At 49.7% G+C, this 24,354-nt stretch overlaps 1 protein-coding gene across 10 annotated transcripts in view; it reads left to right on the forward strand.

The window, feature by feature from the left end:
- The window catches only part of IGSF3 (immunoglobulin superfamily member 3), a 100,788-nt gene extending 77,016 nt beyond the window's left edge, over positions 1-23,772 (forward strand). For 7 of the 10 annotated variants that reach the window (XM_082457968.1, XM_082457964.1, XM_082457973.1 and 4 more), the window contains 5 exons: positions 9,382-9,792; positions 13,570-13,977; positions 18,291-18,782; positions 20,614-20,838; positions 23,017-23,772. In XM_082457968.1, coding sequence (XP_082314094.1) covers positions 9,382-9,792; positions 13,570-13,977; positions 18,291-18,782; positions 20,614-20,838; positions 23,017-23,108 — 1,628 coding nt within the window. In that variant the 3' untranslated portion in view covers positions 23,109-23,772. Of the gene's footprint in view, positions 1-9,381; positions 9,793-13,569; positions 13,978-18,290; positions 18,783-20,613 lie in introns of all 10 variants that reach the window. The other 3 variants (XM_082457971.1, XM_082457972.1, XM_082457966.1) reach the window with 2 other exon arrangements.
- The last annotated feature ends 582 nt before the right edge of the window (positions 23,773-24,354 follow it).

Below are 24,354 nucleotides of genomic sequence, written 5' to 3' on the forward strand. Positions count from 1 at the left end.
CTAGTTTGAGAAATTTCAGGTGTGTAGGAGGTCGCAAGACTCGTATTCCCTTTTGGCGATGACCAGTTGTTAACATCTTACCGCGTTTGTTTCTCCCTGTGTGTGTAAATTTTTGTTGTTTTTGAACCATTTGAGGGTAAGTTGCCAACGTCAGGATACTTCCTTCTAAATACTTCAGTGTGTATCTCTGAAGATCAGGACTTTGTCCCACCCGACCACAACAGTGTAATCAGACTCTGGGAATTTGACGTGATTATAGGACAGTACTAGCATTTCCCCAGTTGTCCTGAAAATGCCCCTTACGGTGTTTTTTCCTTCTAGGATCCAGTCAGGGGTCACACATTGTATTTAGTCGTCATGTCTCTTTATTTTTCTTTAATTTTTATCATTTGTTAAATTTTTATTTATTTATTTACTTTTAATAATTTGGCAGTTTCTTTTCTTTTTTAAAAATTATTTATTTATTTATTTGGTTGCACTGGGTCTTAGTTATGGCTCTCGGGCTCCTTAGTTGCAGCTCTCCGGTTCCTTAGTTGCAGCATGCGAACTCTTAGTTGCGGCATGCATGTGGGATCTAGTTCCCTGACCAGGGATCGAACCCGGGCCCCCTGCATTGGGAGCCTGGAGTCTTATCCACTGCGCCACCAGGGAAGTCCCTGTCGTGTCTCTTTAGACTCCTTTAATCTAGAATAGTTCCCCAGCCGCGTGCGCATGCGTGCGCGTGTGTGTGAAGACATTGATATTTGTGAAGCGTGCAGGCCAACTAGACTGTTTTGCAGAAAGCTCCATCTCTTAATGTCATCTCCTATAATCCTTGCAACAGTGATGTGAACAAGGTACCACTGTCCCCCCCCGTTTGCAGACAAGGAACCTCAGAGGCAAAAGGGAAAATAACAGGTACTTACTGAGTATTTGCTTTGTGCTAGGTGCTTAGGGTCGGTTATTTTATGAGAATTGCACAACAGCCTCAGGAAAGATTAAGTGATCAGCCCAGGGTTGCCTAGCTGGCGAATGGAGCCAAGGTTTGAATCCTTGTCCTTCCTTCCTCGACACTTTCCCTGACCCAGACCCTGTCCCCCTGCCCTGGATTTGAGCGCACGAGAGCAGGCAGGCGGAGTCTCTCTCGCAGCAGGTGACAAGGATGCACTCATTTGGGGAGCCTTAGTCAGGGGGCGTTCTGCAAACACTCGCCTTCATCAGGCCCTTCCCCTAACGCGGGGCAGAGGGTAAGTTAGTGCTGCTCTTATGGTTTCCTCCGTGTCTGTACCTGTCTCCGGTTAGGGTGGAAGCAGGTGGAGGGTGGACCCCGGCCCTGGCTCCTGCTTCCCTCCATAGCCTGGCCCCAAGCAGGAGAGCACAGGCATGCGTGCAACGAAGGGTGGGGGCTGGATGGGAGGTGACTTTGCAAAGACTTTTTTCTGACTTTCTGCCCCACCCACTTTGCAAAGATGGTTTGAACACCTTGCAGAAAGGATTTTTCTGCCTGCTCACAGCCATGATGTGTGCCCAACCCGGTCTGCTCCACCACTGCAGATGGTCACGGTGCTTGTTATTTTCAGCAACGCGAGGTTACGAAATGGCAGTGTCTGGGCTTATCCTTCGCCTCTTCTAACCCCATAACGGAGTCTGTATCGAACCAGTTTGGAACAAGTGAACTGTATAAATGATGGGACAGTTCCTTGACCAATTAGAGCCTAAACTTGGACAATGAGATGCCGGGGAAGAGGCTGCTCTGCTGAAGTGGATTTTCAGGTTAATGGAAGGCTAAGCAGAGACCCCATTTTATGTGAACCCTTGTTGTGGAAAGTGCCGAGGGACCCGCTTGCCTGCCTCGCTGAGTAATTGCACCCTTTGTGGTCTCCTCTGGCCTCAGGGTCGGGCTGTGAGCCTCCTTGGTGCCCGTCACGTGGTTCCAGCTGCAGAAGGTAGAGGAAGTGCTGACCCCAGGACCTTGCCTAGCCCTGCCTTTTTGAATAAATCCCTAATAGTTGCTTGTTTGTCTCACGACTTAGAATCTAAGGCTGGAGTGACTCAGGGAAGAAAATGGAGTTAGGTCATTGAAGGTTCTAGTTATTTGGATTCAGATCAATTCATGGTGCTACTAAAGGGGAAAAGGGGCAAAGACGTATTAAATACGTCTTGGGTGCCAGGCTTTGTGCTTAGTACCTCTGTTTTCTTTTTAAATTCATCCAGCAATGAAATAATATAGATGCTTTTATGCCCATTTCGCTAATGAGGAAAGCCAGGCTCCCAGTGTTTAGGAGCTTTGATGGAGGCAGACCAGCTTGTCAAATGGAAAACAGATTGGTCGTTCTGATGTCCATATATCTCTTATTTTCCATTACATCATTTTATTGCCCCCTGGAGAATAGTCAGGGGACCCAGGATCTGCTGTGACCCAGACACTGTCTTCGTGTCTCCTGTGGCTTACACTGAGTCAGTTTGTTTGTGATTTCACTGTAAAGCAAGAGCAGTGGCTGGCGTGGGAAACTTGGGAGCCAGCAGCAGCGTGCTTGGCCTCTGCTCAGAGGTGCGTGGTAATGCACTTGGCTGGCCCTCTGGGGGCCGCAGAGAGCAAGGAGGGTGCTGAGGCTGGGTGGGCGTGGCCCCTGGGAAGGGCTGTGGCACCAGGGAGAGTGCATCCCCCTTAAGTGTTACAATCTCTCCTTATTAAATATTTATGCATTGAGCACTTAATATTTTCCAAAGGGCTTCATGTTCATTTTTACTCTTTTCCCCGCACACCCTGGTTGGTACTGGTGCTTTTATTTGGGGGAAGTAGAAGTGGAAAAATACCAGAGGGCTGACCGCGTGCTGGACACTTGGTGTAGATGACCTCAGTCACCTTTGCTGCAGCCCTGGGAAGAGCTACTGCTTTCCCATTTTATAAATGGAGTAACTGAGCCTCAGAGAGGTTGGGACTTGCCGGAGTCAAGAAATAGAGAGTGGGAAATGGGGATGGGAACCCAGGTATGAACTTTATTAAAAAGCAGTTGGGGTGGATGAGAGGGAGACTTCGGCCTTTCTTAAGGCCATATAATAAAAAATTATTCTTTCTAGGACTTCCCTGGCGGTCCAGTGGTTTAAGCCTCCACGCTTCCATTGCAGGGGGCACGGGTCTCATCCCTGGTTGGGGAACTAAGATCCTGCATGCTGCACGGCGCAGCCAAAAAAAGGGGGGGGAAAAAAGTATCCTTTGGGCATTCAGTTAATAGTATCATTTACAGAAGCGGTTTCTCTTTGTAGAGTGCTGTGTGGAGGCGGCTCAGCACCGGTAGCGGCAGAAGTAACAACAGTAACGATAGCAGCTAATCTCTGCTGAGCTTTTGTAGCATGCCCATTACCACCTTGAATGCTTTATATACAATAACATTCTTCGTTCTTAATTCATGCAATGCCGTGAGGGGGTGCTAGCTTCACCCATTTTGTAGGTGAGGACACTGACACGGAGGATAGATAAATTCTCCAGTGATTCATGATAAGTGGCAGCGGCAAGATGCAAAACCAGACAGGCAGTCTGGCTCCAGAGTCCAGGCTCTTCATTTTATTTTATTATGGTAGGTTTTTTTTTTTCCCCTCAGGAATTCTCTTTGGTACCATATACTTTGATTTAATCCCCGCTCTGTCTGGTTTACCATCCCTGAGCCCCTTTAGCAAATACTTAAATTTGTTCTTTTTAAGTTGGGGTCACAAGGTCCCTGCAGAGGTTCCTCAAGACACGGTTTGCTAATGGTATAGGAGTTTAAGTTGTGCCTCTTCGAATGCCTCTATTTGTTCTAACTTCTGCCACCAGGTGGCTCTAAGGCTTGGGGGCACCAGAGCTCAACCCAGTGCTGGCTTCTTTATGCTCTCCTTCCATACCTTGCCTCTCAAAACATGGATTCTTATCCCTGCTCTGGTGTTCTCCACAGGAATATCATCGCCCTCCCCCTGCCCCCAACCCTTTTAGAAGATGATTTTGTCCACTATTCTTATTCCAACAGCATGAGGCAGAAACCCAGGGACCGTTGGCTCGCTCATGCCAGTCCATTTATCAGCCCTCCACAGCTGATGTCACTGGCTCCCAAGAAGGCTCTGTGTGGTCTGTGCCCCAGACCAGTCCTTTTGCCAGAGCCACCTGCTGACCTGACCACATCACGGGTATTTGTTTCTTTAAAATCTCTGGCTGGATGGCCTGATGAACGTGTTGTGGATCTCCTATTGACCATTCTAGACTTCCTGTTCCAAATGCACATCCCTAAGGTAATCTTCAAGGAACGCCATCCCTCCTGTTTTGTTGTTGATCGGGCTTAGCCTTACTGCCATCGATGGCAGAGTGTGACCCCTCAAGGGGCATTTAGGCAAGCCTTTAAGCCAGGTCAACATATTCGATTCTTAGCTCCTAATCAATTCTTTTCTCTTTTAATTTTGAAGCATTGCTTTGCTTCTTTCTGATTTTCTTTAGCACCCAAAACACCCTCCAATTACATCTCCCTAAATACAGAGGAATAAGGGAAATGTCAGCACTCATATTCCAGATATTTACAACCATATCTTGGTTTGGCTATTAAATATTGCACGTTAAAATTGACGAAGCAGGGACTTCCTTGGTGGCGCAGTGGTTAAGAATCCGCCTGCCAATGCAGGACGCACGGGTTCAAGCCCTGGTCCGGGGAGATCCCACATGCTGCAGAGCAACTAAGCCCATGAGCCACAATTACTGAGCCCGCGCGCCTAGAGCCCGTGCTCCACAACAAGAGAAGCCACCGGAATGAGAAGCCTGCACACCACAACGAAGAGTAGCCCCCGCTCGCTGCAGCTAGAGAAAGCCCGTGTGCAGCAATGAAGACCCAACGCAGCCAAAAATAAATAAATAAATCTATTAAAAAAAAAAAAATTGACGAAGCAATAAACACACTTCCAGGAGGACAGCCACCGATGTAGAAAGCTGACTTGTCACTGGGTGTATTCTGCTGGGATTTTACTGATGGGCAGTCAGGATGAATATTCAGTACCCTCTGGATGCTGCCAAATCCGTTCCAATTTCTTATTGCTGACCTGGCAGATTGGCAGAGCTGAGGGCTTTTTCTTTGACTTCTGGGAGTCCAGGGCTTGTGACAGTGGCTCTCCTTGTCACAGTCTAGTAGGTGACAGGCTGCCCCATCCTTCAGAGGGATTGGCCCCTCCTTTCTTTCAGGAGAACCTGGGGTTCTCCTTCCGTCCCCTGTGCATGTGGCTTCTGCCCGCTGGCTGTTCACAGATAGAGTGAGCATGAGAGCAGGGGCCCTAGAGGAGTGCCCACCCCGCCCCCCCGCGCCTCAGGCCTCGTTGTCATGGTAACACCGGGCGCAACTATTTGGAGTCAGTGAGCAAGGGTCACTGCTGTGTCTGCAGACGGGTAAGGCAGACAGGGCAGTAACCCTCCTTCTATGAGGACAGGTGGGACATGCGCGCGCGCGCACACACACACACACACACACTTCCCCCACAGCTCTTCCTTCATTCTCTCCCAGTCTGTTGGCTGACTTGCGTCCCTCAGTTTGAAAAATCTCTGCTGTGCAGCCACTGGCCCCCTCTCCTCCTAACATGACTGATTACTGTCACGGATCTATAATAAAGAACAGAGTCTTCCTTTTCTCCCTCTGCTCCCTCACTGCCTGTATGCTACCCTCTGGCTGCTGCTTGCACCACTGCACAGAAACTGCTGTCTCTAGAGTTACCTGTGGCCCCCTCGCTGCCACACCTGTGGCTTCTCGAACTTAGCGCATCAGAATCACCTGGAGGGCACGTGAGCCCGCAGGTCTCTGGGCCTCACCTGTGGAGTTTGTGAGGCAGCGTCTCCACCCCAGGTGGTGCTGATGCTGCCCGGCCACAGGTGATCCGAGGCCTCAGAAGGAAACTCTCCGGAGGCAGAAAGAAAGGGCCCTTCCCTCCAGCAGGGAACAGCCCCGCTCTGGAAGTCGTGAGGTGCCTGAGAAGGCGGCTGCTGGGTGCGCTGGCGTCTGGGCTCGCAGGCGGGGTGCTGAAAGGTGGGGCCTGGCCCGCAGCCTCACACCCTTCTTCCTGCCTCTTCCTCCTGCTGACTCACTGTTGGCGATTAACCAAGTCCTCAGCATCTTGTCTTTCACCTTTGTGTGTATTGCCTAAGTCCATTTCACTCACACAGCCAAGTCCAAGGTTTCTCGGGCTTTCAGGTGCATCTGAGTCACCTGGGGGTCTTGTTAAACGGCAGAGTCTGGTTCAGGAGGTCTGGGGTGGTGGGGCCCAAGAGCCTGCATTTCTGACAAGCTTCCAGGCGACACGGATGCTGCCACTCCGTGGACGATACTTTCAGTAGCAAGTTTGCCACTTAGGTCTGGCAGTTCTCGATCTAATATGGAGCTTTGAACGTGGGACTGAGCCCGGAAACCGAAAAGAAAGGGGAATAGTGAAAATGTACTGCGTGTTTATTATAGACCAGGTTCTGTGCTAAACTCTTACTGTAGGATATTGCTTTTAATCTGCACAGCACTCCTCTCAGGTAAATGCTGTGATTGTTCTCATCTAGCAGATGAAAATACCTACGGTTCTTAAGGGGGCTGGGCTCTCCTAACCCCATGGAGGAAGGTGGTGCCAGCAGGCTGCGCACCGCCCAGGGCAGCGCTGGGCAGGATGTGTGAGTGCTTCTTAATTAGTCGTGCAGGCTGCTGTCTCCCCAGGGCTTCAGGAAAGGTCCTCCCTGTCCTTGAGAAGCGGGAGGAAATTCAGAGTGTAGAAGAGGAGCTGACCCCTTGCCTGCCTGTCAGACATGCACCAAATTTCAAAAATGCCTCTCTTTCAAGCTTTTCAGCACTTCACAATATTTTGACGTGGGAAGGAGGGAAAAAAATGGAAATGCTTTGAAACAATTCTCTTCCTTGGATTCTTGTTCTCAGACTGACCATGTGACTGAGCTGAAGTTTAGTCATAGGCATCCAGTTTAATATATGCGGTTACTATAGCAATGGAGGTTTCCTTAGTAACAGTTGCAAAAATAATCTGGCCCCAATTAATAATGCATTTTAAAGCTCTTTCTACTCTACACTGAACAACCCAGTTTTTTGGGCCCAGAACCAGATAATTCAGGTGGTGTCATTTGCTCTGATAGAGATATCATTTGCATGCGGTGAATCGGGTTGGAAAGGAATGAAAAGGGAGCTGGTTGTTTCAAGTATTAGAGGCAGCGGATATGAAAAGTCGACTGGCAAGCTAATGTGAATCTAGTTTCCAGAGCTTGGTTGCTTGCTGGTAAAGCCTGCCCTGGATTCCAGTGCCCTGGAGGACTTCGTGCGTTTGAAGAAGGGAGAAGGCAGGAGACTGGGCTTGTTCCCAAAAAAAGAAGAAACCAGAAGGGTAGGGTCGTGGGCCAGGGGATTTCTCTCAGACGGGTGCCGGCTGTATTCTTGATGGCTTGAGAAGGTCTGTAGGTACGTGAATCCAGCTTCCTTTGTGAAGAGTGTCCCCTGATTTAGCACCGGGAAACAGCCTCAGAATTGCTTTTGTAGTCATGGTATTGGGTGTCGGATTCTGCCGTACTTAGCTCGCTGAATCCTCTCGGCCACTCAGAACCTTTGTCTGTGGGTTACCCCAGTGCCCAGGTGACAGTCTGGGGCTTTCAGAAGTTTCAATTGCCTTGGTGCATGGAACTCAGACCTTGATCCTGTCTTTCCACACTAAGCTCTAAGTGAGCCAGCTAGCCAGCCCTGGCAGAGGAGGCCCAGGCACGACCATTGGGCTCAGTCCTGTGTCTAGATCAAGAGAGATGACCAGCAGAGGTGCTGGAGAAAGGCCCAGGCCAGCCTGTTCTGGCATCCCCTCTGGGCAGGGTCACTGGAGGAAGCCCAGCTTGCTCTCCCTGTCAGGGTCTGTGCCTTGTCCTGGGTTCCTTTCTCAGCTGACGAGTGATTTAGTCCTCGACAAGTGAAGTGTAAAGAGAAAGGTGAGGGTGGGATGATGCTTTTACTATTAGCTCCGTAAGAGGAACTTGGAATTGTGACTTTTTTCCTTTTTCCTCTTTTTCAGTAGGGGGAAGATGGTGGGTAGGGGAAGCAGAGCCAAGTATAATAATGATGGAATGGGTGAGATCTCAAATTACCTTCATAAGATATATTTCATTAGACCGTGGCTTCTTGCCACCTTAAAGGAGAGCACGGTCATTAATTAGCAGGTAGGGTGGCCCTCTGGAGTCTGCCCTCCCTTCTGGTTTTGGAGCAGGACCGTGAGGGGAAGGGGAGGCCGGAGTTGGCTCTGTTCTGTCCCGTTGTTTGTCATTTTCTTCTCTGCCGTCTCTCTTCCCATCCTCCAGGAAGAGCACCCCAGCATCCTCCAGCCACCTGCTACCGTATTCCTGCAGCTCACTCTCGTTCGCTCACCCGCTCGCCCGCTCGCCCGCTCGCCCGCTCACCCGCTCACCCGCTCACCCGCTCGCCCGCTCGCCCGCTCACCCGCTCGCCCGCTCACCCACTCACCCGCTCGCCCGCTCACCCGCTCACCCGCATATCCCAGCAAACACTGATGGAGTGGGTGCCCTCCAAAGCCCGAATCTGGGGGTGCGGTGATGAGAACATCTCCAGGCAGGACCGTCTTATTCTTCAGAGCGCCCCCAGCACTTAGCCTCGTGAGGGGCACGGAGTGGGCACACTCTAAATATTTGCAGATCAAACGGAGAAAGCTTGATCTCTGCTCTTGGGGAGCTCGTGGACAGCATGGGAGGGACGTAAGGAAAAACAAGCTGAAGATGCGTGAGGCTGCCGATGGGAGCACGGAAGAGGGGCATCTGACCCAGTGGGATGGGGGTGAGGGAGAGGAGGACTAGAGGCGGGTGAGCAGGGAGAAGGGCCGGAGGGGAGATGGTAGGAGACAGGCAGGGAGGGCAGCTGAGCAGAGACCGAGCTCAGGGCGGAGCAGCATGGGGAGGTGTGCTGTGGGTGTGACGGGGGAGGCTTGGAGGTGAGTGAGGACAGCGGGGCGAGGGCCAGCTCCTGGAGGGACTTTGTACTGCGAAAGGAATTTTTTTTCTCGTCTGTAAGCAGTTGGGAGCCATTAAACTTCTTAAGCAGGGAATTGATACGGGCTGGGTGTGTTTTTGCCGGATCCCCCTGGCGGCCATATGATGGCAGGGAGAGCTGGCAGGAGACCAGGAGAGACGGTGAGGACCTGAGCCAGGGAGAGGCAAGGAGGAGGCAAGCGGAGGGTTCTTTGGGGTGAGATTGGCTCTGTTCTGCTGTCCTCAGGCCGAGCCACGCTTTGGGGGAAGCCCACCAGTGTTCGGTACTCTAGGAGCCGTGCTGGACGAAAGCAGGCGGGGAGCCTGGAGGCGCGCCTTGGGCCACATTTCCAGGGGTGTGTGGTGATTCTGCTGAAGCACCCCCTTTTCCTTTGCAGTGACAAAGTTGCAGGTGAGCAAATCAAAGAGGACCCTCACCCTGGTGGAAAACAGGCCCATCCAGCTGAACTGCTCAGTCAAGTCCCAGACCAGCCAGAACTCCCACTTCGCCGTGCTCTGGTACGTCCACAAGCCCTCGGACGCCGACGGCAAGCTCATCCTCAAAACCACCCACAACTCCGCCTTTGAGTACGGCACCTACGCCGAGGAGGAGGGCCTGAGAGCCAGGCTGCAGTTTGAGAGGCACGTGTCCGGGGGTCTGTTCAGCCTCACTGTCCAGAGAGCCGAGGTCAGCGACAGCGGCAGCTACTACTGCCATGTGGAAGAGTGGCTGCTGAGCCCCAACTACGCCTGGTACAAGCTGGCAGAGGAGGTTTCGGGGCGCACGGAAGTCACTGTGAAGCAGCCAGGTAAGGACAGACGGTGCAGCCAGCCTGGGCCCGTAGGCTGAGTGCAGAGACTGCCTGGGGGTGGCAGGGCTCTGCGGGGTCCATGGTGGATGTGCGTGCGGTACAGGGCATCATCCTAGGTCACTGCAGGCCCACCCACTTCACCTAGTGGGTCCTGGTGCTGATGGCGAACGCAGAGAAGCATCCTCTGTCAGCATCTGCTGTTGTACACAGCATCTTCACCCGGGAGAGGCCCGAGGGGCAGCTGGGGGTCGCAAGGTGCGGCAAGGCAGGATCCCCGGCAGCGCCTGGATCTCATTCTGGGTTTGCAGTTTGCACCTTGGATCTCGGCCTGGTGCCAGCTGCATACCCAGGATTCCTGCCTGGAAGGCATTTTCTAGCTTCCCCTTCTTCCTTACCACGCACAGCTCACGGATGAGCCCTTCCTGTCTCTGAACGGAACCACCCCTTGGCCCCCTCTCAGACCCTGTGGGTGCAGCCTTTATTCCGTTTATATCCTGCTCCCTGGCAGATGGCGTCTGACTTCTGCCGGAGCACTTCCTAGGAGGGAGAGCTGACTGCCTCCACAGCCCTCAGTTCCACTTTTGGGCAGCCCTGGTTGTTGAAAAGTTCCTCCTCCCTGTAATTTCCCTCTCAGGTTTTAGGTCTGCCCGAGAACAACCCAAGATTAGTCTGAGTCATATCCTTTCCAACATGTGAAGGGAACCCTTTCTCCTTGTTGAAAAACTCTAGTTGTTTGAACTTCTCACATAGTGTGGCCCTAAGCTCCCTCTCCATCCCTCATTCCTGCGTGCCCTATAGTTAGTTGTTATCCCTACCTCTGATGCCCGATGGGCTGTGGGATGCTGTGTTGCCACCCTGAGTCCCATCTCCATGCCTTTGCTTATGCTACCCTCTCCTCCTGGAATGCACCCCTCCTGCAGCTTCTCCCCTGTCTTCACCCCATTCCTAAGACTTTACTCAGCACCACCTCCAGGAAGCCTTGCCTGATTTCTCCTATATCACCAGGGGTTCCGTATAAAACACATAACGTAATAATTATTTTCATTTCTTCTCCACTATACCGTAAGCATTTTGAGGACAGCTGCTGTGTCTTTGTATCTCCAGCCGCTGACGTGACACCCTTAATAAATACTGGTTGAATAAGGAATGAATGGTTGCTTTCCTTACACCCCAGGGCCTTTGTACTTGCTGTTCTCGTAACCTGGAACGTGTTGACCATAGATGTCCATCTATCTTGTTCTTCCTCACAGAGGCATTCCTAGCTCATTTTAACTAAAATGACACCCTAGTCACTCTGTATCCCCTTTCCCCAGCCCCTTCATAGCACATGTCACCACCTGGCATACCTATTCATATATGAGTAATTATGAACTACCTGTTCAGATTTCATACTCATGGAAATTCATTTATCATTGGTTATTATGTCCACTGTAGTGAACACTGTCACTTGTTCACTCTTAATATACTCAAATTCACTAGATGGGTAGCCCCATGACTGAGCACAGATCTTGTTCTCTTTACCATGCTATCCTCACGGCTTGTCTCCCAGGAGGCCTCAATAAAAGTTTATTCCGGGACTTCCCTGGTGGTCTAGTGATTAAGACTCCGTGCTTCCACTGTAGGGGGTGTGGGTTCGATCCCCGGTCGGGGTACTAAGATCCCGCCTGGCGCGGCATGGCCAAAAAAAAAAAAGTTCTGTGAGCAAATGGAACCAGATGTAGAAGTCCAGGTGTGGCCTGGCCCTTGCTGAACGCCATGGGGCTCGTCCCCTCCTTTCCTCAGGATATTACATTTCTCACGCTGCCCCAATCCGGGGATTCTCAATCCAGGGATTCAGGTCTGCCCACGGTGACATTTCATGCAGACCCTTCTGGTGCCTAAAATAGGAAGCTCTGGTCTAAGTGATTCCTGTTGGTATTTCCAGTGACCTATGTCCTGCCTTCAGGCCAGTCCCTGGGGCTTTTGAGAACTGAAGGTTGCCATTAGGCCCACAGATGTTCTTTCAGGTTTCTGTTCTTCCTGTCTTTTCTCAGTTCTGACCGCTTTCCCCATTGGGAGGTCATGGTCACCCCTCCCCCACCGCATTTCCTCTTAGTCATCATTCTGCCTTTCCCTTTTCTCATTTGTGCTGAAACTAAGAGGTTCTTGGTAGGTCCTAAATTTATCAAGGGAATTTCCCCATTGGAGATGACAGACTCACAGCAAGCTAACTGGGGCAGTGCACTAGGGCTGTAAGGCTTCTTGTCAAAACACAGTGAAATCTCTGCTTATGGGGAACATTAACACTATAAACAGAAAACTCACAGGGCACAGATTAAAACAACACATTCCCCCTTTTCCGTTGAGATTTTTAATTTGTGTGTTTTTCTCCCCCTCGCCCCGCTTCGTCTAGTCCCCACCCCCCCCCCCTTTTTTTTTAGAAATTCACGTTCTTTTATTTATTTATTTATTTATTTATGACTGTGTTGAGTCTTCGTTTCTGTGCGAGGGCTTTCTCTAGTTGCGGCGAGCGGGGGCCACTCTTCATCGCGGTGCGCGGGCCTCTCACCATCGCGGCCTCTCTTGTTGCGGAGCACAGGCTCCAGACGCGCAGGCTCAGTAATTGTGGCTCACGGGCCCAGTTGCTCCGTGGCATGTGGGATCTTCCCAGACCAGGGCTCGAACCCGTGTCCCCTGCATTGGCAGGCAGACTCTCAACCACTGCGCCACCAGGGAAGCCCTCCCCTTTTTTCTTAATAAGAAAGCATACATTTATAGAGCTTTTGGAAAATACTAAAAAAGCACAAAGGAGAAAATCTTTCAACGCAGAGACAAGCAGAGTTAATATCTTCCCAAGTATGTATTTTCGGAGACTGGTTATTTGAAATACATTCTCTGTTGTTTTTTAATTTTTTGACCTTTCATTACAAAGGTGAAATAAATGTGCATTATAAAACATTCTGACAGTATTAAAGTGGAAAAGTGAAAAGTGAAAGTACCTCCCCCTCCTCAGATATCACTCAGGAGGTGTCCTTCCCAGGGGCTTCTGTGCATTTACAGTTTCATAGCTTTTTAACCCCTCTGGTCCAAAGAGGCTTTTGGGCCCTTTATGAAATTGTATGTGATCAGAGTGTACCGCGTTTAATGACACTTTTTCTGTGGAGGAGAATCTGATTGGCTGAGGTTTCAAACAACCATCAGTATCCGTCTTTTCTTTACTGATGTCAGTTCAGTTCTGTTTCCACCTTGAGAGGGAACCCGTGTGGGGTTTTTTTTGGTAAAGAAAGTAAGAACCGCAATTCTTAGGGCCAGCTAGTGAACGTATTAACGTGGCTTTCCCCTGCAGTTCTTTTGAGGCAGACAGCCCAGCACATTCTAGCCATCATGTAGTCAGTTTTAAAAATTTGCTCTCCCAGCAGGGTTCTCACCATGCCCTTTGCTGTCCCTTCCCAGCCACCCCCTCCCCTTGGCCATGCTCTTTGTGGTCTGCTGTCCCTTGGACGTGGAGTCATCTACCGTGCACGCTCGTCCTCTCCTAAGCATCTGAACCGATGAGAGTTATAAATTAGGGGGCAGCTGTTACCGTAACATTGAACTCCATGAAACTCAGGCACTCAGACCCGTGATCAAGAACTCAGAACGTTCAGGGTGTGGGCCTGAGCAGTGCTTCTGCTGATTGAGCGGGCTGCTGTCCTCCTGCGTTTGGAAGGCACCTGCTCACGTCCGCCGGGAAGGGGTGCATGCAAGTGGCTCGTTGTTTTCTTGTTGGCAACATCTCTTTCCTCGCCTTTGCAGACAGCCGCCTGAAGCTCAGCCAGGCGCAGGGCAACCTGTCGGTTCTGGAGACGCGGCAGGTGCAGCTGGAGTGTGTGGTCCTGAACCGCACGAGCGCGGCCTCTCAGCTGCTGGTGGAGTGGTTCGTGTGGAAGCCCAACCACCCGGAGCGGGAGACCTTGGCCCGCCTGAGTCGCGACGCCACCTTCCACTACGGAGAGCAGGCGGCCAAGAACAACCTGAAGGGCCGGCTGCACTTGGAGAGCCCTTCCCCGGGCGTGTACCGGCTCTTCATCCAGAACGTGGCGGTGCAGGACAGTGGAACCTACAGCTGCCGCGTCGAGGAGTGGCTGCCCAGCCCTGGCGGCACGTGGTACAGACGGGCAGAGGACACCGCTGGCCAGACGGCTGTTCGAGTCATGCGACCAGGTGAGGGTTAATGCCCCCAGGCCTCCGCTCTCTTTGGTGGTTCCACTCTAAGTGTGATATTTTATGCACTGCATAAAATTAGTTAATTTTAAAGTGAACTAATTGTTAATTAAATTAACGCAATTAATTAGTTACTTGCAGTTAAATATTTGAGCATTTACATTGTACATTTGCATTCACAGTTGTCTGAGATTTTTTTTCCCCTAGTGAATGGAAAATTGCACATCTGGCTTTGGCCTAAGGTGATTCTGTTTCTTAACTAGAATAGCATTTGTCAATTATTTATTCCAGAGCCTAGAATATTTTCTTTTTAAAGAATACATTCAGATTCAGACAAGTGGCAAAAATCTTGCAACAGTAGCCATGTGGTTCAGAAAATTCAGCTTGTGGATTTTCAATGGAAAAGAATTGATTCATATGATTTAAATGGAAAATGAAGTAGCTGCAGCCTTTATACTCTCACTTCCTAATAATTGTATTGGTACTAATGACTGTTCTCTGTGGCCTTCTGCTTTTCTTTATTGTTGCTTCTTAAGTACCCAAATGCATATAATTACTGGGTAGAATTATTGTTCCACATTCAAACACATAATTAAAGCAGAGATTTGCAGGGTTCCTGTGTCCTGCGAAACATCACATCATCATTCATTCATATCAGAGCAGAAAGTCAGTGATCCCCTGAAGGACATGGAGCGGAAATGCACTGTGACCTCCATGCAGGGGAATGCTTTGTCTTGTGTTCTGAGCATCCAGGGTTCTGTTTGTGGTCGTGGGCACTGTTGGAAGCGTTCATAATGTTTTCACATCTAAGTAGAGCAGCTCTTTTTGTTGGTGGAATCCTGGAGCTTCACGGTTATGCCCGCCCCACACATCATGGAACACACTTCGGGGAGTGCATACAGCCTTTGTTACAGGAGAGGGACATTATCTCTCTCCTCCGTGTCTTGCCTAAGCTGGAGGGGAAATTGCCTCTACTCTGAGTCACTCATATTTCCCATGAGCTTTCTTCCCCCGTCCCCCTTGCTTAGAAGCTGCTGCGTGTCTTTTCCCAAAGGTAAATGGTAAGTACGGCAGCGGAACACTCTCCCCCTCCACCTCCCACCCATTTCAGAGATCCGCACACTGAGGCCCCAGGCAGCGTGGGAGGAGGCAGCCAGCTGCGTCCCAGCCCCAGTGAGGCTGTTTATGTTCAGTCTTCAAAACAACCCCAAGTGGTCGGTTTTACTGTCGAGGGAACTGAAGCCTGAAGAGAGATGTTGCACAGCCAGTACTTTGAGCAGACTGGGTGGTCGCCCAAATTTCTCTCCCGGCACACTGTGTGCTCACAATGTGACCCCTAAATCTGCAGCCCTGAGTCTGCCTTGTGTTCAGTCAGTTGAGTAGCCTGCCTCCCTCCCTCCCTCCCTCCTTCCTTCCTTCCTTTCTTCCCTGATTATATAAGGTGATCATGCTAATAACAAAGCATTTGGAAAACAGAAAAATATAGGTTTGAAAAGAAAATTTATCTGTGGGGACTTCCCTGGTGGTCCAGTGGTTAATACTCCGCGCTTCCAATGCAGGGGGCACAGGTTCAATCCCTGGTTGAGGAACTGAGATCCCGCATGCCCTACAACCAAAAAAAACAAAAAGTTATGTGTAATCTCACTACCTACATATCTTCATATTCCCTCTGTCTCTCTCCCTCTCCCTCTCTCTCTCTCAACGAAGTCAGGATCTTACTGTGTTATGTGATTTTTTTTTCCCCACTCAGCATTCTTTTGTGAGCCTTTCCCCATGTCATTGAAAGCATTTCATGACCACCATTTTTACTGGTTGCATAACATTCGTTATGTAGATGTACCTCAAAGCTTTTTTTCTGAGCTATAAGTTGAACATAGAGAAGACTTGAAATAAAAGAGCTCTAAAAGTTGGGTTAAGAATCGCCTTGCATTGCTTAGGGGCGACTGTAGTACGAAATATACAAACTGAAGGACTACCCTGGGTGATATTGTAGCTGAGTAGATTAGTAGTTGTGTTTGGCTCACTGGGGAAGAGAGAGAACCACATTCCTCACCCACAGCCCAGAGTCACTGGTCAAGGTCACAGCATGGGAGCATCAGCATGACCTCGGGGAGGGGCAGGGACGAAATTTTTTCTTGTAGCTTACACATGGAAAAGGAAGGAAAGAGTGTCAAAGGCTGACCAGGGAGATACTTTGGCCTCTTCTAGAAGGGGACAAACATGGGAAACCAATAACTTGAGTCATTAACAGAGACAAGGCACTTGAAGGGGCCCCCAAAAATTGTGAGCTTTAGATGAGAAGACAGCAAAGAGAGAGTAGATGGGAAGAGGCCCTTCTGGGGAACTGAATGTCCCACGGTCCCTGACCACCTTGCCATGATGGGTCCATTGCCTCACTGCACAGCGTCTCTCTCTGTTGGCATGTCAGCCTTGCTCCCTGGAGGGATAAGGCGCTGAGTGAGGGAGTTTGAGTCGCCTGTGAACTGATTTCCTGTCCTGCCGCTTTCCGCCCTCCAGCATCTCTCCCCAGCCCCGGTGATAGCTGAGCTGATGGCACCGTGCCTGCCACCTATAGCTGGTTCCTAAGCTTTTGTGTCCAGCGGTGCACACAAGGTTCCAGGTGTGCTGAGGGGGGTGGGGAGGGGCTTGTCAGAGCCCCACGGAAGCAGTGGTAACCAGCTTTGTGTTCACTGGCACGCTGATTCAGCCAGTTCATTGAAAGCCCAGGACAGTACTTGGGAAATGCTCCTATTTGGTTGTCATCCAAGTAGAATCCGATTTGGTCTCTCTACTTTCGTTGATGCCACATTGGCATCTTTCATGAGCATTTCATAAACAGAGCCAAAGGGAGGCCTTTTAGGAGGTAGGGAGTGAATTACTTGTTTAGAACCTACCCCAGTGAGCCAAAACCTGCAAAAGAAAGAAACAGATACAGCTGTCTGCTGGTGTCTGTGAGATGTGATTTACCTGCTCAGGTGTCTCTCCGTGGCTAGTCGGCATCTCCCACCTCTGTCAGGACACTGTCTGTGTTATCCTCCTGGGGGTCCATACTCAGGGTGAGGGGCCCTTTCAGGTTTATTGTCTGTTGTTTAGCTTCAATCCTTTGAGAATTATTACCTCCTTGGGTTAGTTCCCTGTGGTGTAGGCAATAATCTACATGCACCCGGTTTAAATTCAAAAGCTGCTGATGGGGTGAATTCATTTCCAAGGGCTGCCATAACAGATTAGCACAAGCATTGTAGCTTCAAACAACAGAAATCTATTCGCTCTCAGTTCTGGAGGCTAGAAGTGTGAAATCAAGGTGTCATCAGGGCCCTGCTCCCCCGAAGGTTCTAGGGAGGGGTCCTTCCTTGCCTGTTCCAGCTTCTCACGGCCCCGTGTTCCCTGGCTTGTGGCTGCATCACTCCAGTCTCTGCCTCTGCCTTCCGTGTCCTTCTCTCTGTGTGTGTCTCTGTGTCCTCTCCTCTTCCTATATTTAGGCCTGCCCCAAATCAGTACATGAGTGCATCTTCACTAATTACATCTGCAAAGACCCTGTTTCCAGTTAAGGAAATTCGGAGGGTCCAGGTAGACTTGAATTTGGGGGGACACTATTCAACCACTACAAGGGGTTACAGTGAAAATAAGTGTCCCTCCCTCCCTGGATCCCTATAAACATCCGTGTTACCAGCTCCTTGTGCATTCGTCCACAGATATTCCGTGCAAATATAAACAGATTCTTTTTTTTTTATTATTTTATTTTTTTTGGCTGCGTTGGGTCTTCGTTGCTGCACACGGGCCTTCTCTAGTTGTGGCGAGCGGGGGCTACTCTTCGTTGCGGTGCGCGGGCTTCTCATTGCGGTGGCTTCTCTTGTTGTGGAGCACGGGCTCTAGGCGCACGGGCTTCAGTAGATGCGGTGGTGGGCTCAGTAGTTGTGGCTCACGGGCTCTAGAGCGCAGGCTCAGTAGTTGTGGCACACGGGCTTAGTTGCTCCCGCGGCATGTTGGATCGTCCCGGACCAGGGCTCGAACCCGTGTCCCCTGTATTGGCAGGCGGATTCTTAACCACTGCGCCACCAGGGAAGCCCCTAAACAGATTCTTATGTTAGTATAAAACTTATTTTCTATTTTCTTCCACTCGATGATGCATAGAGTGCACCGTGTGCTGTACTCTAACAGTTTTTCTTGAATCTCCTTCCACCTCTCTGCACACAGCGCCCCCTTGTTCCTTTCAATAGATACATAGAATCCTCTTGTATGTTACTAGAACATATTTAGTGGTGGACATTTAGCTTGTTTTGAACAGAAATTAAAACAGCCTTGTCTCCCCCCAGATGCCGCCCTGCAGGTGGACACGGTGGTCCCCAATGCCACGGTGTCCGAGAAGGCAGCTTTCCAGCTGGACTGTAGCATCGTGTCTCGCTCCAGCCAGGACTCCCGCTTCGCTGTGGCCTGGTACTCCCTGAGGACTAAAGCTGGAGGAAAAAGGGGCAGCCCTGGCCTGGAAGATGGGGAGGAGGAGGAGGAGGAGGAGGAGGAGGAGGAGGGGGAAGAAGAGGAGGAAGAGGACCCCACCGAGCGGACAGCCCTGCTGAGCGTGGGCCCAGACGCTGTCTTTGGCCCAGAGGGCAGCCCCTGGGAGGGCAGGCTTCGCTTCCAGAGGCTCTCCCCGCTACTCTACCGGCTCACAGTGCTGCAGGCCAGCCCCCAGGACACGGGCAACTACTCCTGCCGTGTGGAGGAGTGGCTGCCCAGCCCTCAGAAGGAATGGTACCGGCTGACGGAGGAGGAGTCGGCCCCCATCGGCATCCGGGTTCTGGACACAAGTGAGTTTTTCCAGTTTTCAGGGGGAGGATGTCACTCCAGTTGATTCCAGCTGTCCGGAAGATAAAATCAGAGCTTGATGGTGGACTGCTAAGCCGTTTTCTTGCCTGTTGTGGGCATTTAGGATTTGACAAACCAGTTCATATAACTGACCCTTGATTGCCCTTGGGAAAAATAGAGAGAGGAATTAAAGTGATAATTGAAGTGATAATCTTTATAATAAGCTTGATGCTCCACCAGATTCAATTTTAGGTGGATTTCATTTATACAAGTGTATTGTTAGATGTTACCTTGTTACTCGTTAGAATGTCCAGCTTAGTCTCTTTTTAGCAAATCAGCAACAGGAGAGGAAGAAAAAATAAAATGAAGTCTGAGTACCTCACTGCCATTCTCCCTTTTTCTCAAGTTCCTGAGTCATTTTTATTTTGGAGGGTAACTTGGAGGATTAGGTGGATTTTGCATGATTAGTTGGGAAGACCAGCCTAGAAGGGCAATGATGTTATAGAGCATCTGGAAAGAGCTTAGCAGCAGCTCTGTTAGCCAGCAGCTATTGCTACAGAATGATCCAGAACCCAGTGTTTTTATCATACCGAGGGACTCATGAACAGAGACTGGAGGAAATACTTGCTGACCTGAATTATTAGTTCTAACGAGGAGCTCTTTGGGTTGACCTTCTGTCAAAATGTGGAATTTATCAGACTGAAAATGGTGTTTGTTATAGTAGAATTAGCCTATGATACAGAAATTAAAAATTGGCTAGAAATTTCAACTTCTCATCACAACATTTTATCAGATCATTTTGAGTTTTGTCAGCTTTTTCTTTTCTTTGATAACCTCCTGTTTATTAAATAGAACCTTAGGAAGTTGAGGTTTCGTTGGTCAAAAGTGTTTGATATCACCAATCTCACAGACCTTGGAAATCTAATAAGTGTAAGTGTGCGTTAAATTTTCTTAGTAATACTGATGAGCAACAGCTATGCAGTAGAAAGGAAAGCCGAAAAAAACCCACAAAAAACCCTAAATCGTACTTAGACCCCCTAATGATCTGCTGAATAACCCACTGTCCAAAAGTACAAGCGAGGGTGTTTAGACCACATTTTTTCTGCCCACTGTGGCTGTTCAAACTTAGTAAACTTCACAGAACATAGAGATCATCCAGCAGCCTTATTTTACAGAGAAAATGCAGCCTCCCAGAGCCCAGGCTCCTGTCACAGAGCAGCAGTCCTTGATGAGGTCAGGGGTGTGAGGTTTCATTCTCCTCTGTATCCAGGAATAACTAACACTGTGTTCTGTGCAGCCACAGATACACTGCAGACATTTGTAAGTGGTCCATAATGACTGTTTAATTGATAACATTAATCAAATGAGCATCATTTCTGGTAAAACTGCTCTCAGAAGCTGGTGGGTAGAGAATGTGTTCTGTTCCAAAGGACATTGGCAGCAGAAGTAAGTGCAAAGGGACATGTAAAATACAACCAGGAAGGAGGTTCAGGCTGACGTGGAGTCAGCGTCTTCACCACTCCAGATACAGCTGAGTTCACAATCAATAAATTACACTTTTTTTGTGTGGCTTTCCAAGCAATACAACTGACTCATAGTGGGAAATGGAGGCATGGCTTTGTTTGAACTTCCAGCTGTGTTGGAAGAGATGGCGGTTGTGAAAACAAGAATACCAGGGTAGTCTGCCCTCCAGTGGTGGCAGGAGGGGAAAGACAGGGTGGATGCAGGAGTGCTGCCAGGTTGCATCCATGCAGTTGGGTGGGGTCTTCAGGAGTGAGTGAGAGTCCAGGTTCTCAGCCCTCATTGTCCTGTCACCCTCTCGGTCCTTTTCAGGTTCCACCCTGCAGTCCATCATCTGCTCCAACGACGCGCTCTTCTACTTCGTCTTCTTCTACCCTTTCCCCATCTTCGGCATCCTTATCATCACCATCCTGCTGGTGCGCTTCAAGAGCCGGAACTCCAGCAAGAACTCCGACGGGAAGAATGGGGTGCCCCTGTTGTGGATCAAGGAACCACACCTCAACTACTCCCCCACTTGCCTGGAGCCCCCTGTGCTCAGTATCCACCCAGGAGCCATAGACTAAGGGGACCCCTGGCGGTCATAAGCCACAGAGGAGCTGAGGCTCTCCCCACTGCCTCTTGCTCTGCGATCAGACAGCGGACAGCACCCGACCTCTGGGGTGCTCTCACAGAACACGGTCGGACTTGAGAAGTGTTCGGAGTCGCCGCTCAGCCAGAGGCAGACTGCCTCTAGGTGGCAGTCTTGGTTGGTTAGCTATTTTCGAGCAGATGGCGCCATCCTGCCGAATTAGGTTGCTTGTTTCTGTTTTCGGTAATGTGGTGAGTAGCTCCCGGTGCCACGTCTACTCACTGATTTATATAGTATTCTCAGATATAGATGTTACAGGGGTTCTTATTCTTTGTAAGGGACGCTTTTTCAATCCCTTTGGTTTACGCTTTTTGGATTCCATAATGTTGTGGACAAATTACTCTTAAATACAACTGATGGCAGCAGGAAGGACGAACTTTATAGCGCAAAGGAATCTCTTCCAAGACTTTTTTTCATTTTTGCACACTTGAAAATGCCACCCATGGATCAAAATATACCCAAACATTTTTTACTTCCTTAACGAGACTTGAAAATTATGTGTAGTGTGGGCCCAATTTGTATCTTATATTTTCCCTCAGCTGGAGTTGTTGGAACCACTTTGTAGTCAAGATGAAAGCATTGAATTTTGCTTCAAAGAACTGTATGTACAAGATAAATCCTGCATAACTCCACTAGGAGTAGATAGCGCCCAGCCTAGCCTATCTGTTGGGGAGGCAATAGGCTTCATCCCAACCTTGCCAAAACATGAGCAAACTCTGTTGGAGAACAAGTCAGAAGCTCCAGACGGCACACACTTTGCAAGTTAAAGTGGGCAGAGGGCTGCTTGTAGCAGCTGCTGACTTTCAGATTGATCAGTCACTGATTAGTGAAAGAAGGAAACAAGGCTGGTTGTTGGCTTGGTCTGTTCTGCAAGGGCAGTCTCTGACTGATAACTGCGAGCAGGTGGGCTTCTATTTTCAGGTGCTTTGCCAAACTCTTAAGGGAAGATGGCCAGTGAGCCTGCAGAGGGCCCAGCAGCCCCCACATACACCGTCAGGAGGCACTGGGGCTGGCTGACAACTAAGGTTCGTGAACATTGGGACAGTCAGCCAGCAGTGAGGGGCGGGTTTCCAGAGGCAGGCATTGTAGAACAGGGAGGAATAACTACCTCCCTGGAGATATGAAGACTAGGTTTTCCTTCTTCCTTCCAATTAGATTTTTCTCAAGGATACTGATGTCTTTCCTCTTCGCCGTTTGACCTGCATCTCACTGCCATAAGAATATCTGCCCAGGTGAGGCCCAGACGCAGCCCTTTGTAATCTTTATGGATTACCTCATCTCGGCAGAAAGTGATCACATGCCTTTGTCTGTGGATTTTTTATCTTTCCCTTTCTTAGATCTTGTTTATGGCTTTAGGTGATTTGGTTGTTCACTGTCATGGCAGCTTTTTATTTGAATGCCCCTTAAAGCCTGGCGAAGGCCAATGTCATCTGTTATTTTACACTTGCTGGGCAAGATGCTGGGCTCTGGAGCATCATCGGTTGCAAGTGTTTCCTTTTGCCCGCTCCATGAAGATGTTTTTCTGCCCTGGCTTTCTCATATTTTGCTGGCCAAAAGGTCCATCTCCCTTCCTTATGAACTTGCAGCTTGAATCCCAAGGGAGTTCCCACTTTGGAAAAAGCCTCCAGGGATTCTGGAACTAAGTCTAACCAGAGAGATTAGTGTGAAACCCTGTTCTGAGACAGAACAGACTCCAGGGGAGGGCTGTAGGATTCCAGGCCATGTGGGTGCCGATCCTTGTTGGCGTCTGCAGGTGCGCAGGGGGCCTGGGTGCTCGGCAGGTGCTTTGATGTGTCACAGCCAAGGGGGAAGCAAGGCAACTGCCCAGCCGTTTTCTGAGGGGCTTACATAGGCTGCCTTCTCTCCCTCCCAGATACACCAGTCCTCTCCTGTGAGACTGTGTAGGCACCGCCACCTGAATCCCACTGATGCCTCACGTACTCGTCCGCATTTCTTGTGCTGCATCAATGCTGTAGCGGTACACAACAGGTGCAGTGTTGAGGAAATAAGGCGGTCTTTGGCCCCATTTCTTCATTTCAGGGTGTGGGCTTTCAGTGGGAAATTGCTGGCCCTTAATTCATAGACAGAGCCAACTCGAGAAGATGATGTACATTCCCTCTGTCTGAAAGGAAAGATGCCGGAGGGCTGGCTGGAACTGGGACGCATAATGAAGATCTGAGTTTGAATTGGTTCACAGAAGAAAGAAAAGCCAGTGCTGCACATAAGTAAGTGAAGCACTTGCAGGAGATTTGAAAGGAAAAAAAAGAAACCGAAGCCAGTATTTTAATAACTTTTTTTTTTTTTTCTGTGCATTTTCTATTGGGCCAGGGGATACTGTCAAAGGGTGAGCTTTTCAGCTTTCTATGAAAATCCCCAGGACCTTCTTTCTTTGGCCATTTCTATGGAAATGTGGCGTCAGATGAGTGATAATGGTGGCCTCCAGTGGCTGGGAAACCTCACTGCAAGTTGCCTACAGGAGAGACACGCAGAGGAAAACTGCTGACTGCTCTCTTATCTACATCTACGATGTTGCATTAATGAAAAACGACACTGTGCTAGGCCCGTTCCAGGACATGGATATGACCACACCCTCTTTCCCCAGGGTGTTTCTGTAGCAAGTTTTCATATTCTTTTCAAACAATGGTTTCTCTGCGTTAGCTTTTGAAGAAAAAAAAAAAGAGGTAGGGTAGGCAAACTGCCCATGCATGATGTAGAGAGCTGTTGATTTGTTTTTGTTTGTTTTTTTAAAGGAAAACTATTTGTAAGATGTTGCACTAAAATGTTTTATATACACTTCAGAGACCTGTAGTAAATTATGTTGAAAATATGGCTGTTTACATTGACTAGAGCCCACTGTCCTTCTTTCTCCTCACTAGTCAGCCACTCTGTCTACGGAGCTGTGCCCTGGAGGCCTGGAGTCCTGCCCCGGACTTTGGCTTGCTAAACTCAGGGTTTGTGAATTGCGGCTTCTATTATCACGCCCCACCCCCAGCGCAAGTGGCACCTTTGTACAAGTGATAAAAACCACCCCTTTCTCGAGACACTTTACTCTCGGCTGCTGAAAATGTATGTATATCACACATACATACATACACACACATCTACCCTGACTGTCAAGGCCAGCGTCGTGCACCGCTCAACACACAGGCCTGGAGGCCTGACAGGCCAGTTCAGAATCTAGCTTTCTTTTGGGTGGGAGTGGGGTGGAGGTGGGGAGACAGGATGCAGTGAGAGGAGACTGATAGAGGAGGAGAGCAGGAACCTGGGACAGCGTTCTCCTTGGTCTTGGCAGCAAGACCACACCATCTTCCTCAAACTCTGTAGTACTGTCCTGACAGTGAAATGCTCAGCAAGCCTTTTCCAGGACGGAGGAAAGCGCAGGAGCTGTGCATTGCTGTGCAGTGGGCCCACAGAGCACACCCATC

Source organism: Balaenoptera physalus (assembly GCF_965194825.1).
Source record: "Balaenoptera physalus genome assembly, chromosome: 1".
NCBI classification, from domain to species: Eukaryota; Metazoa; Chordata; class Mammalia; order Artiodactyla; family Balaenopteridae; genus Balaenoptera; species Balaenoptera physalus.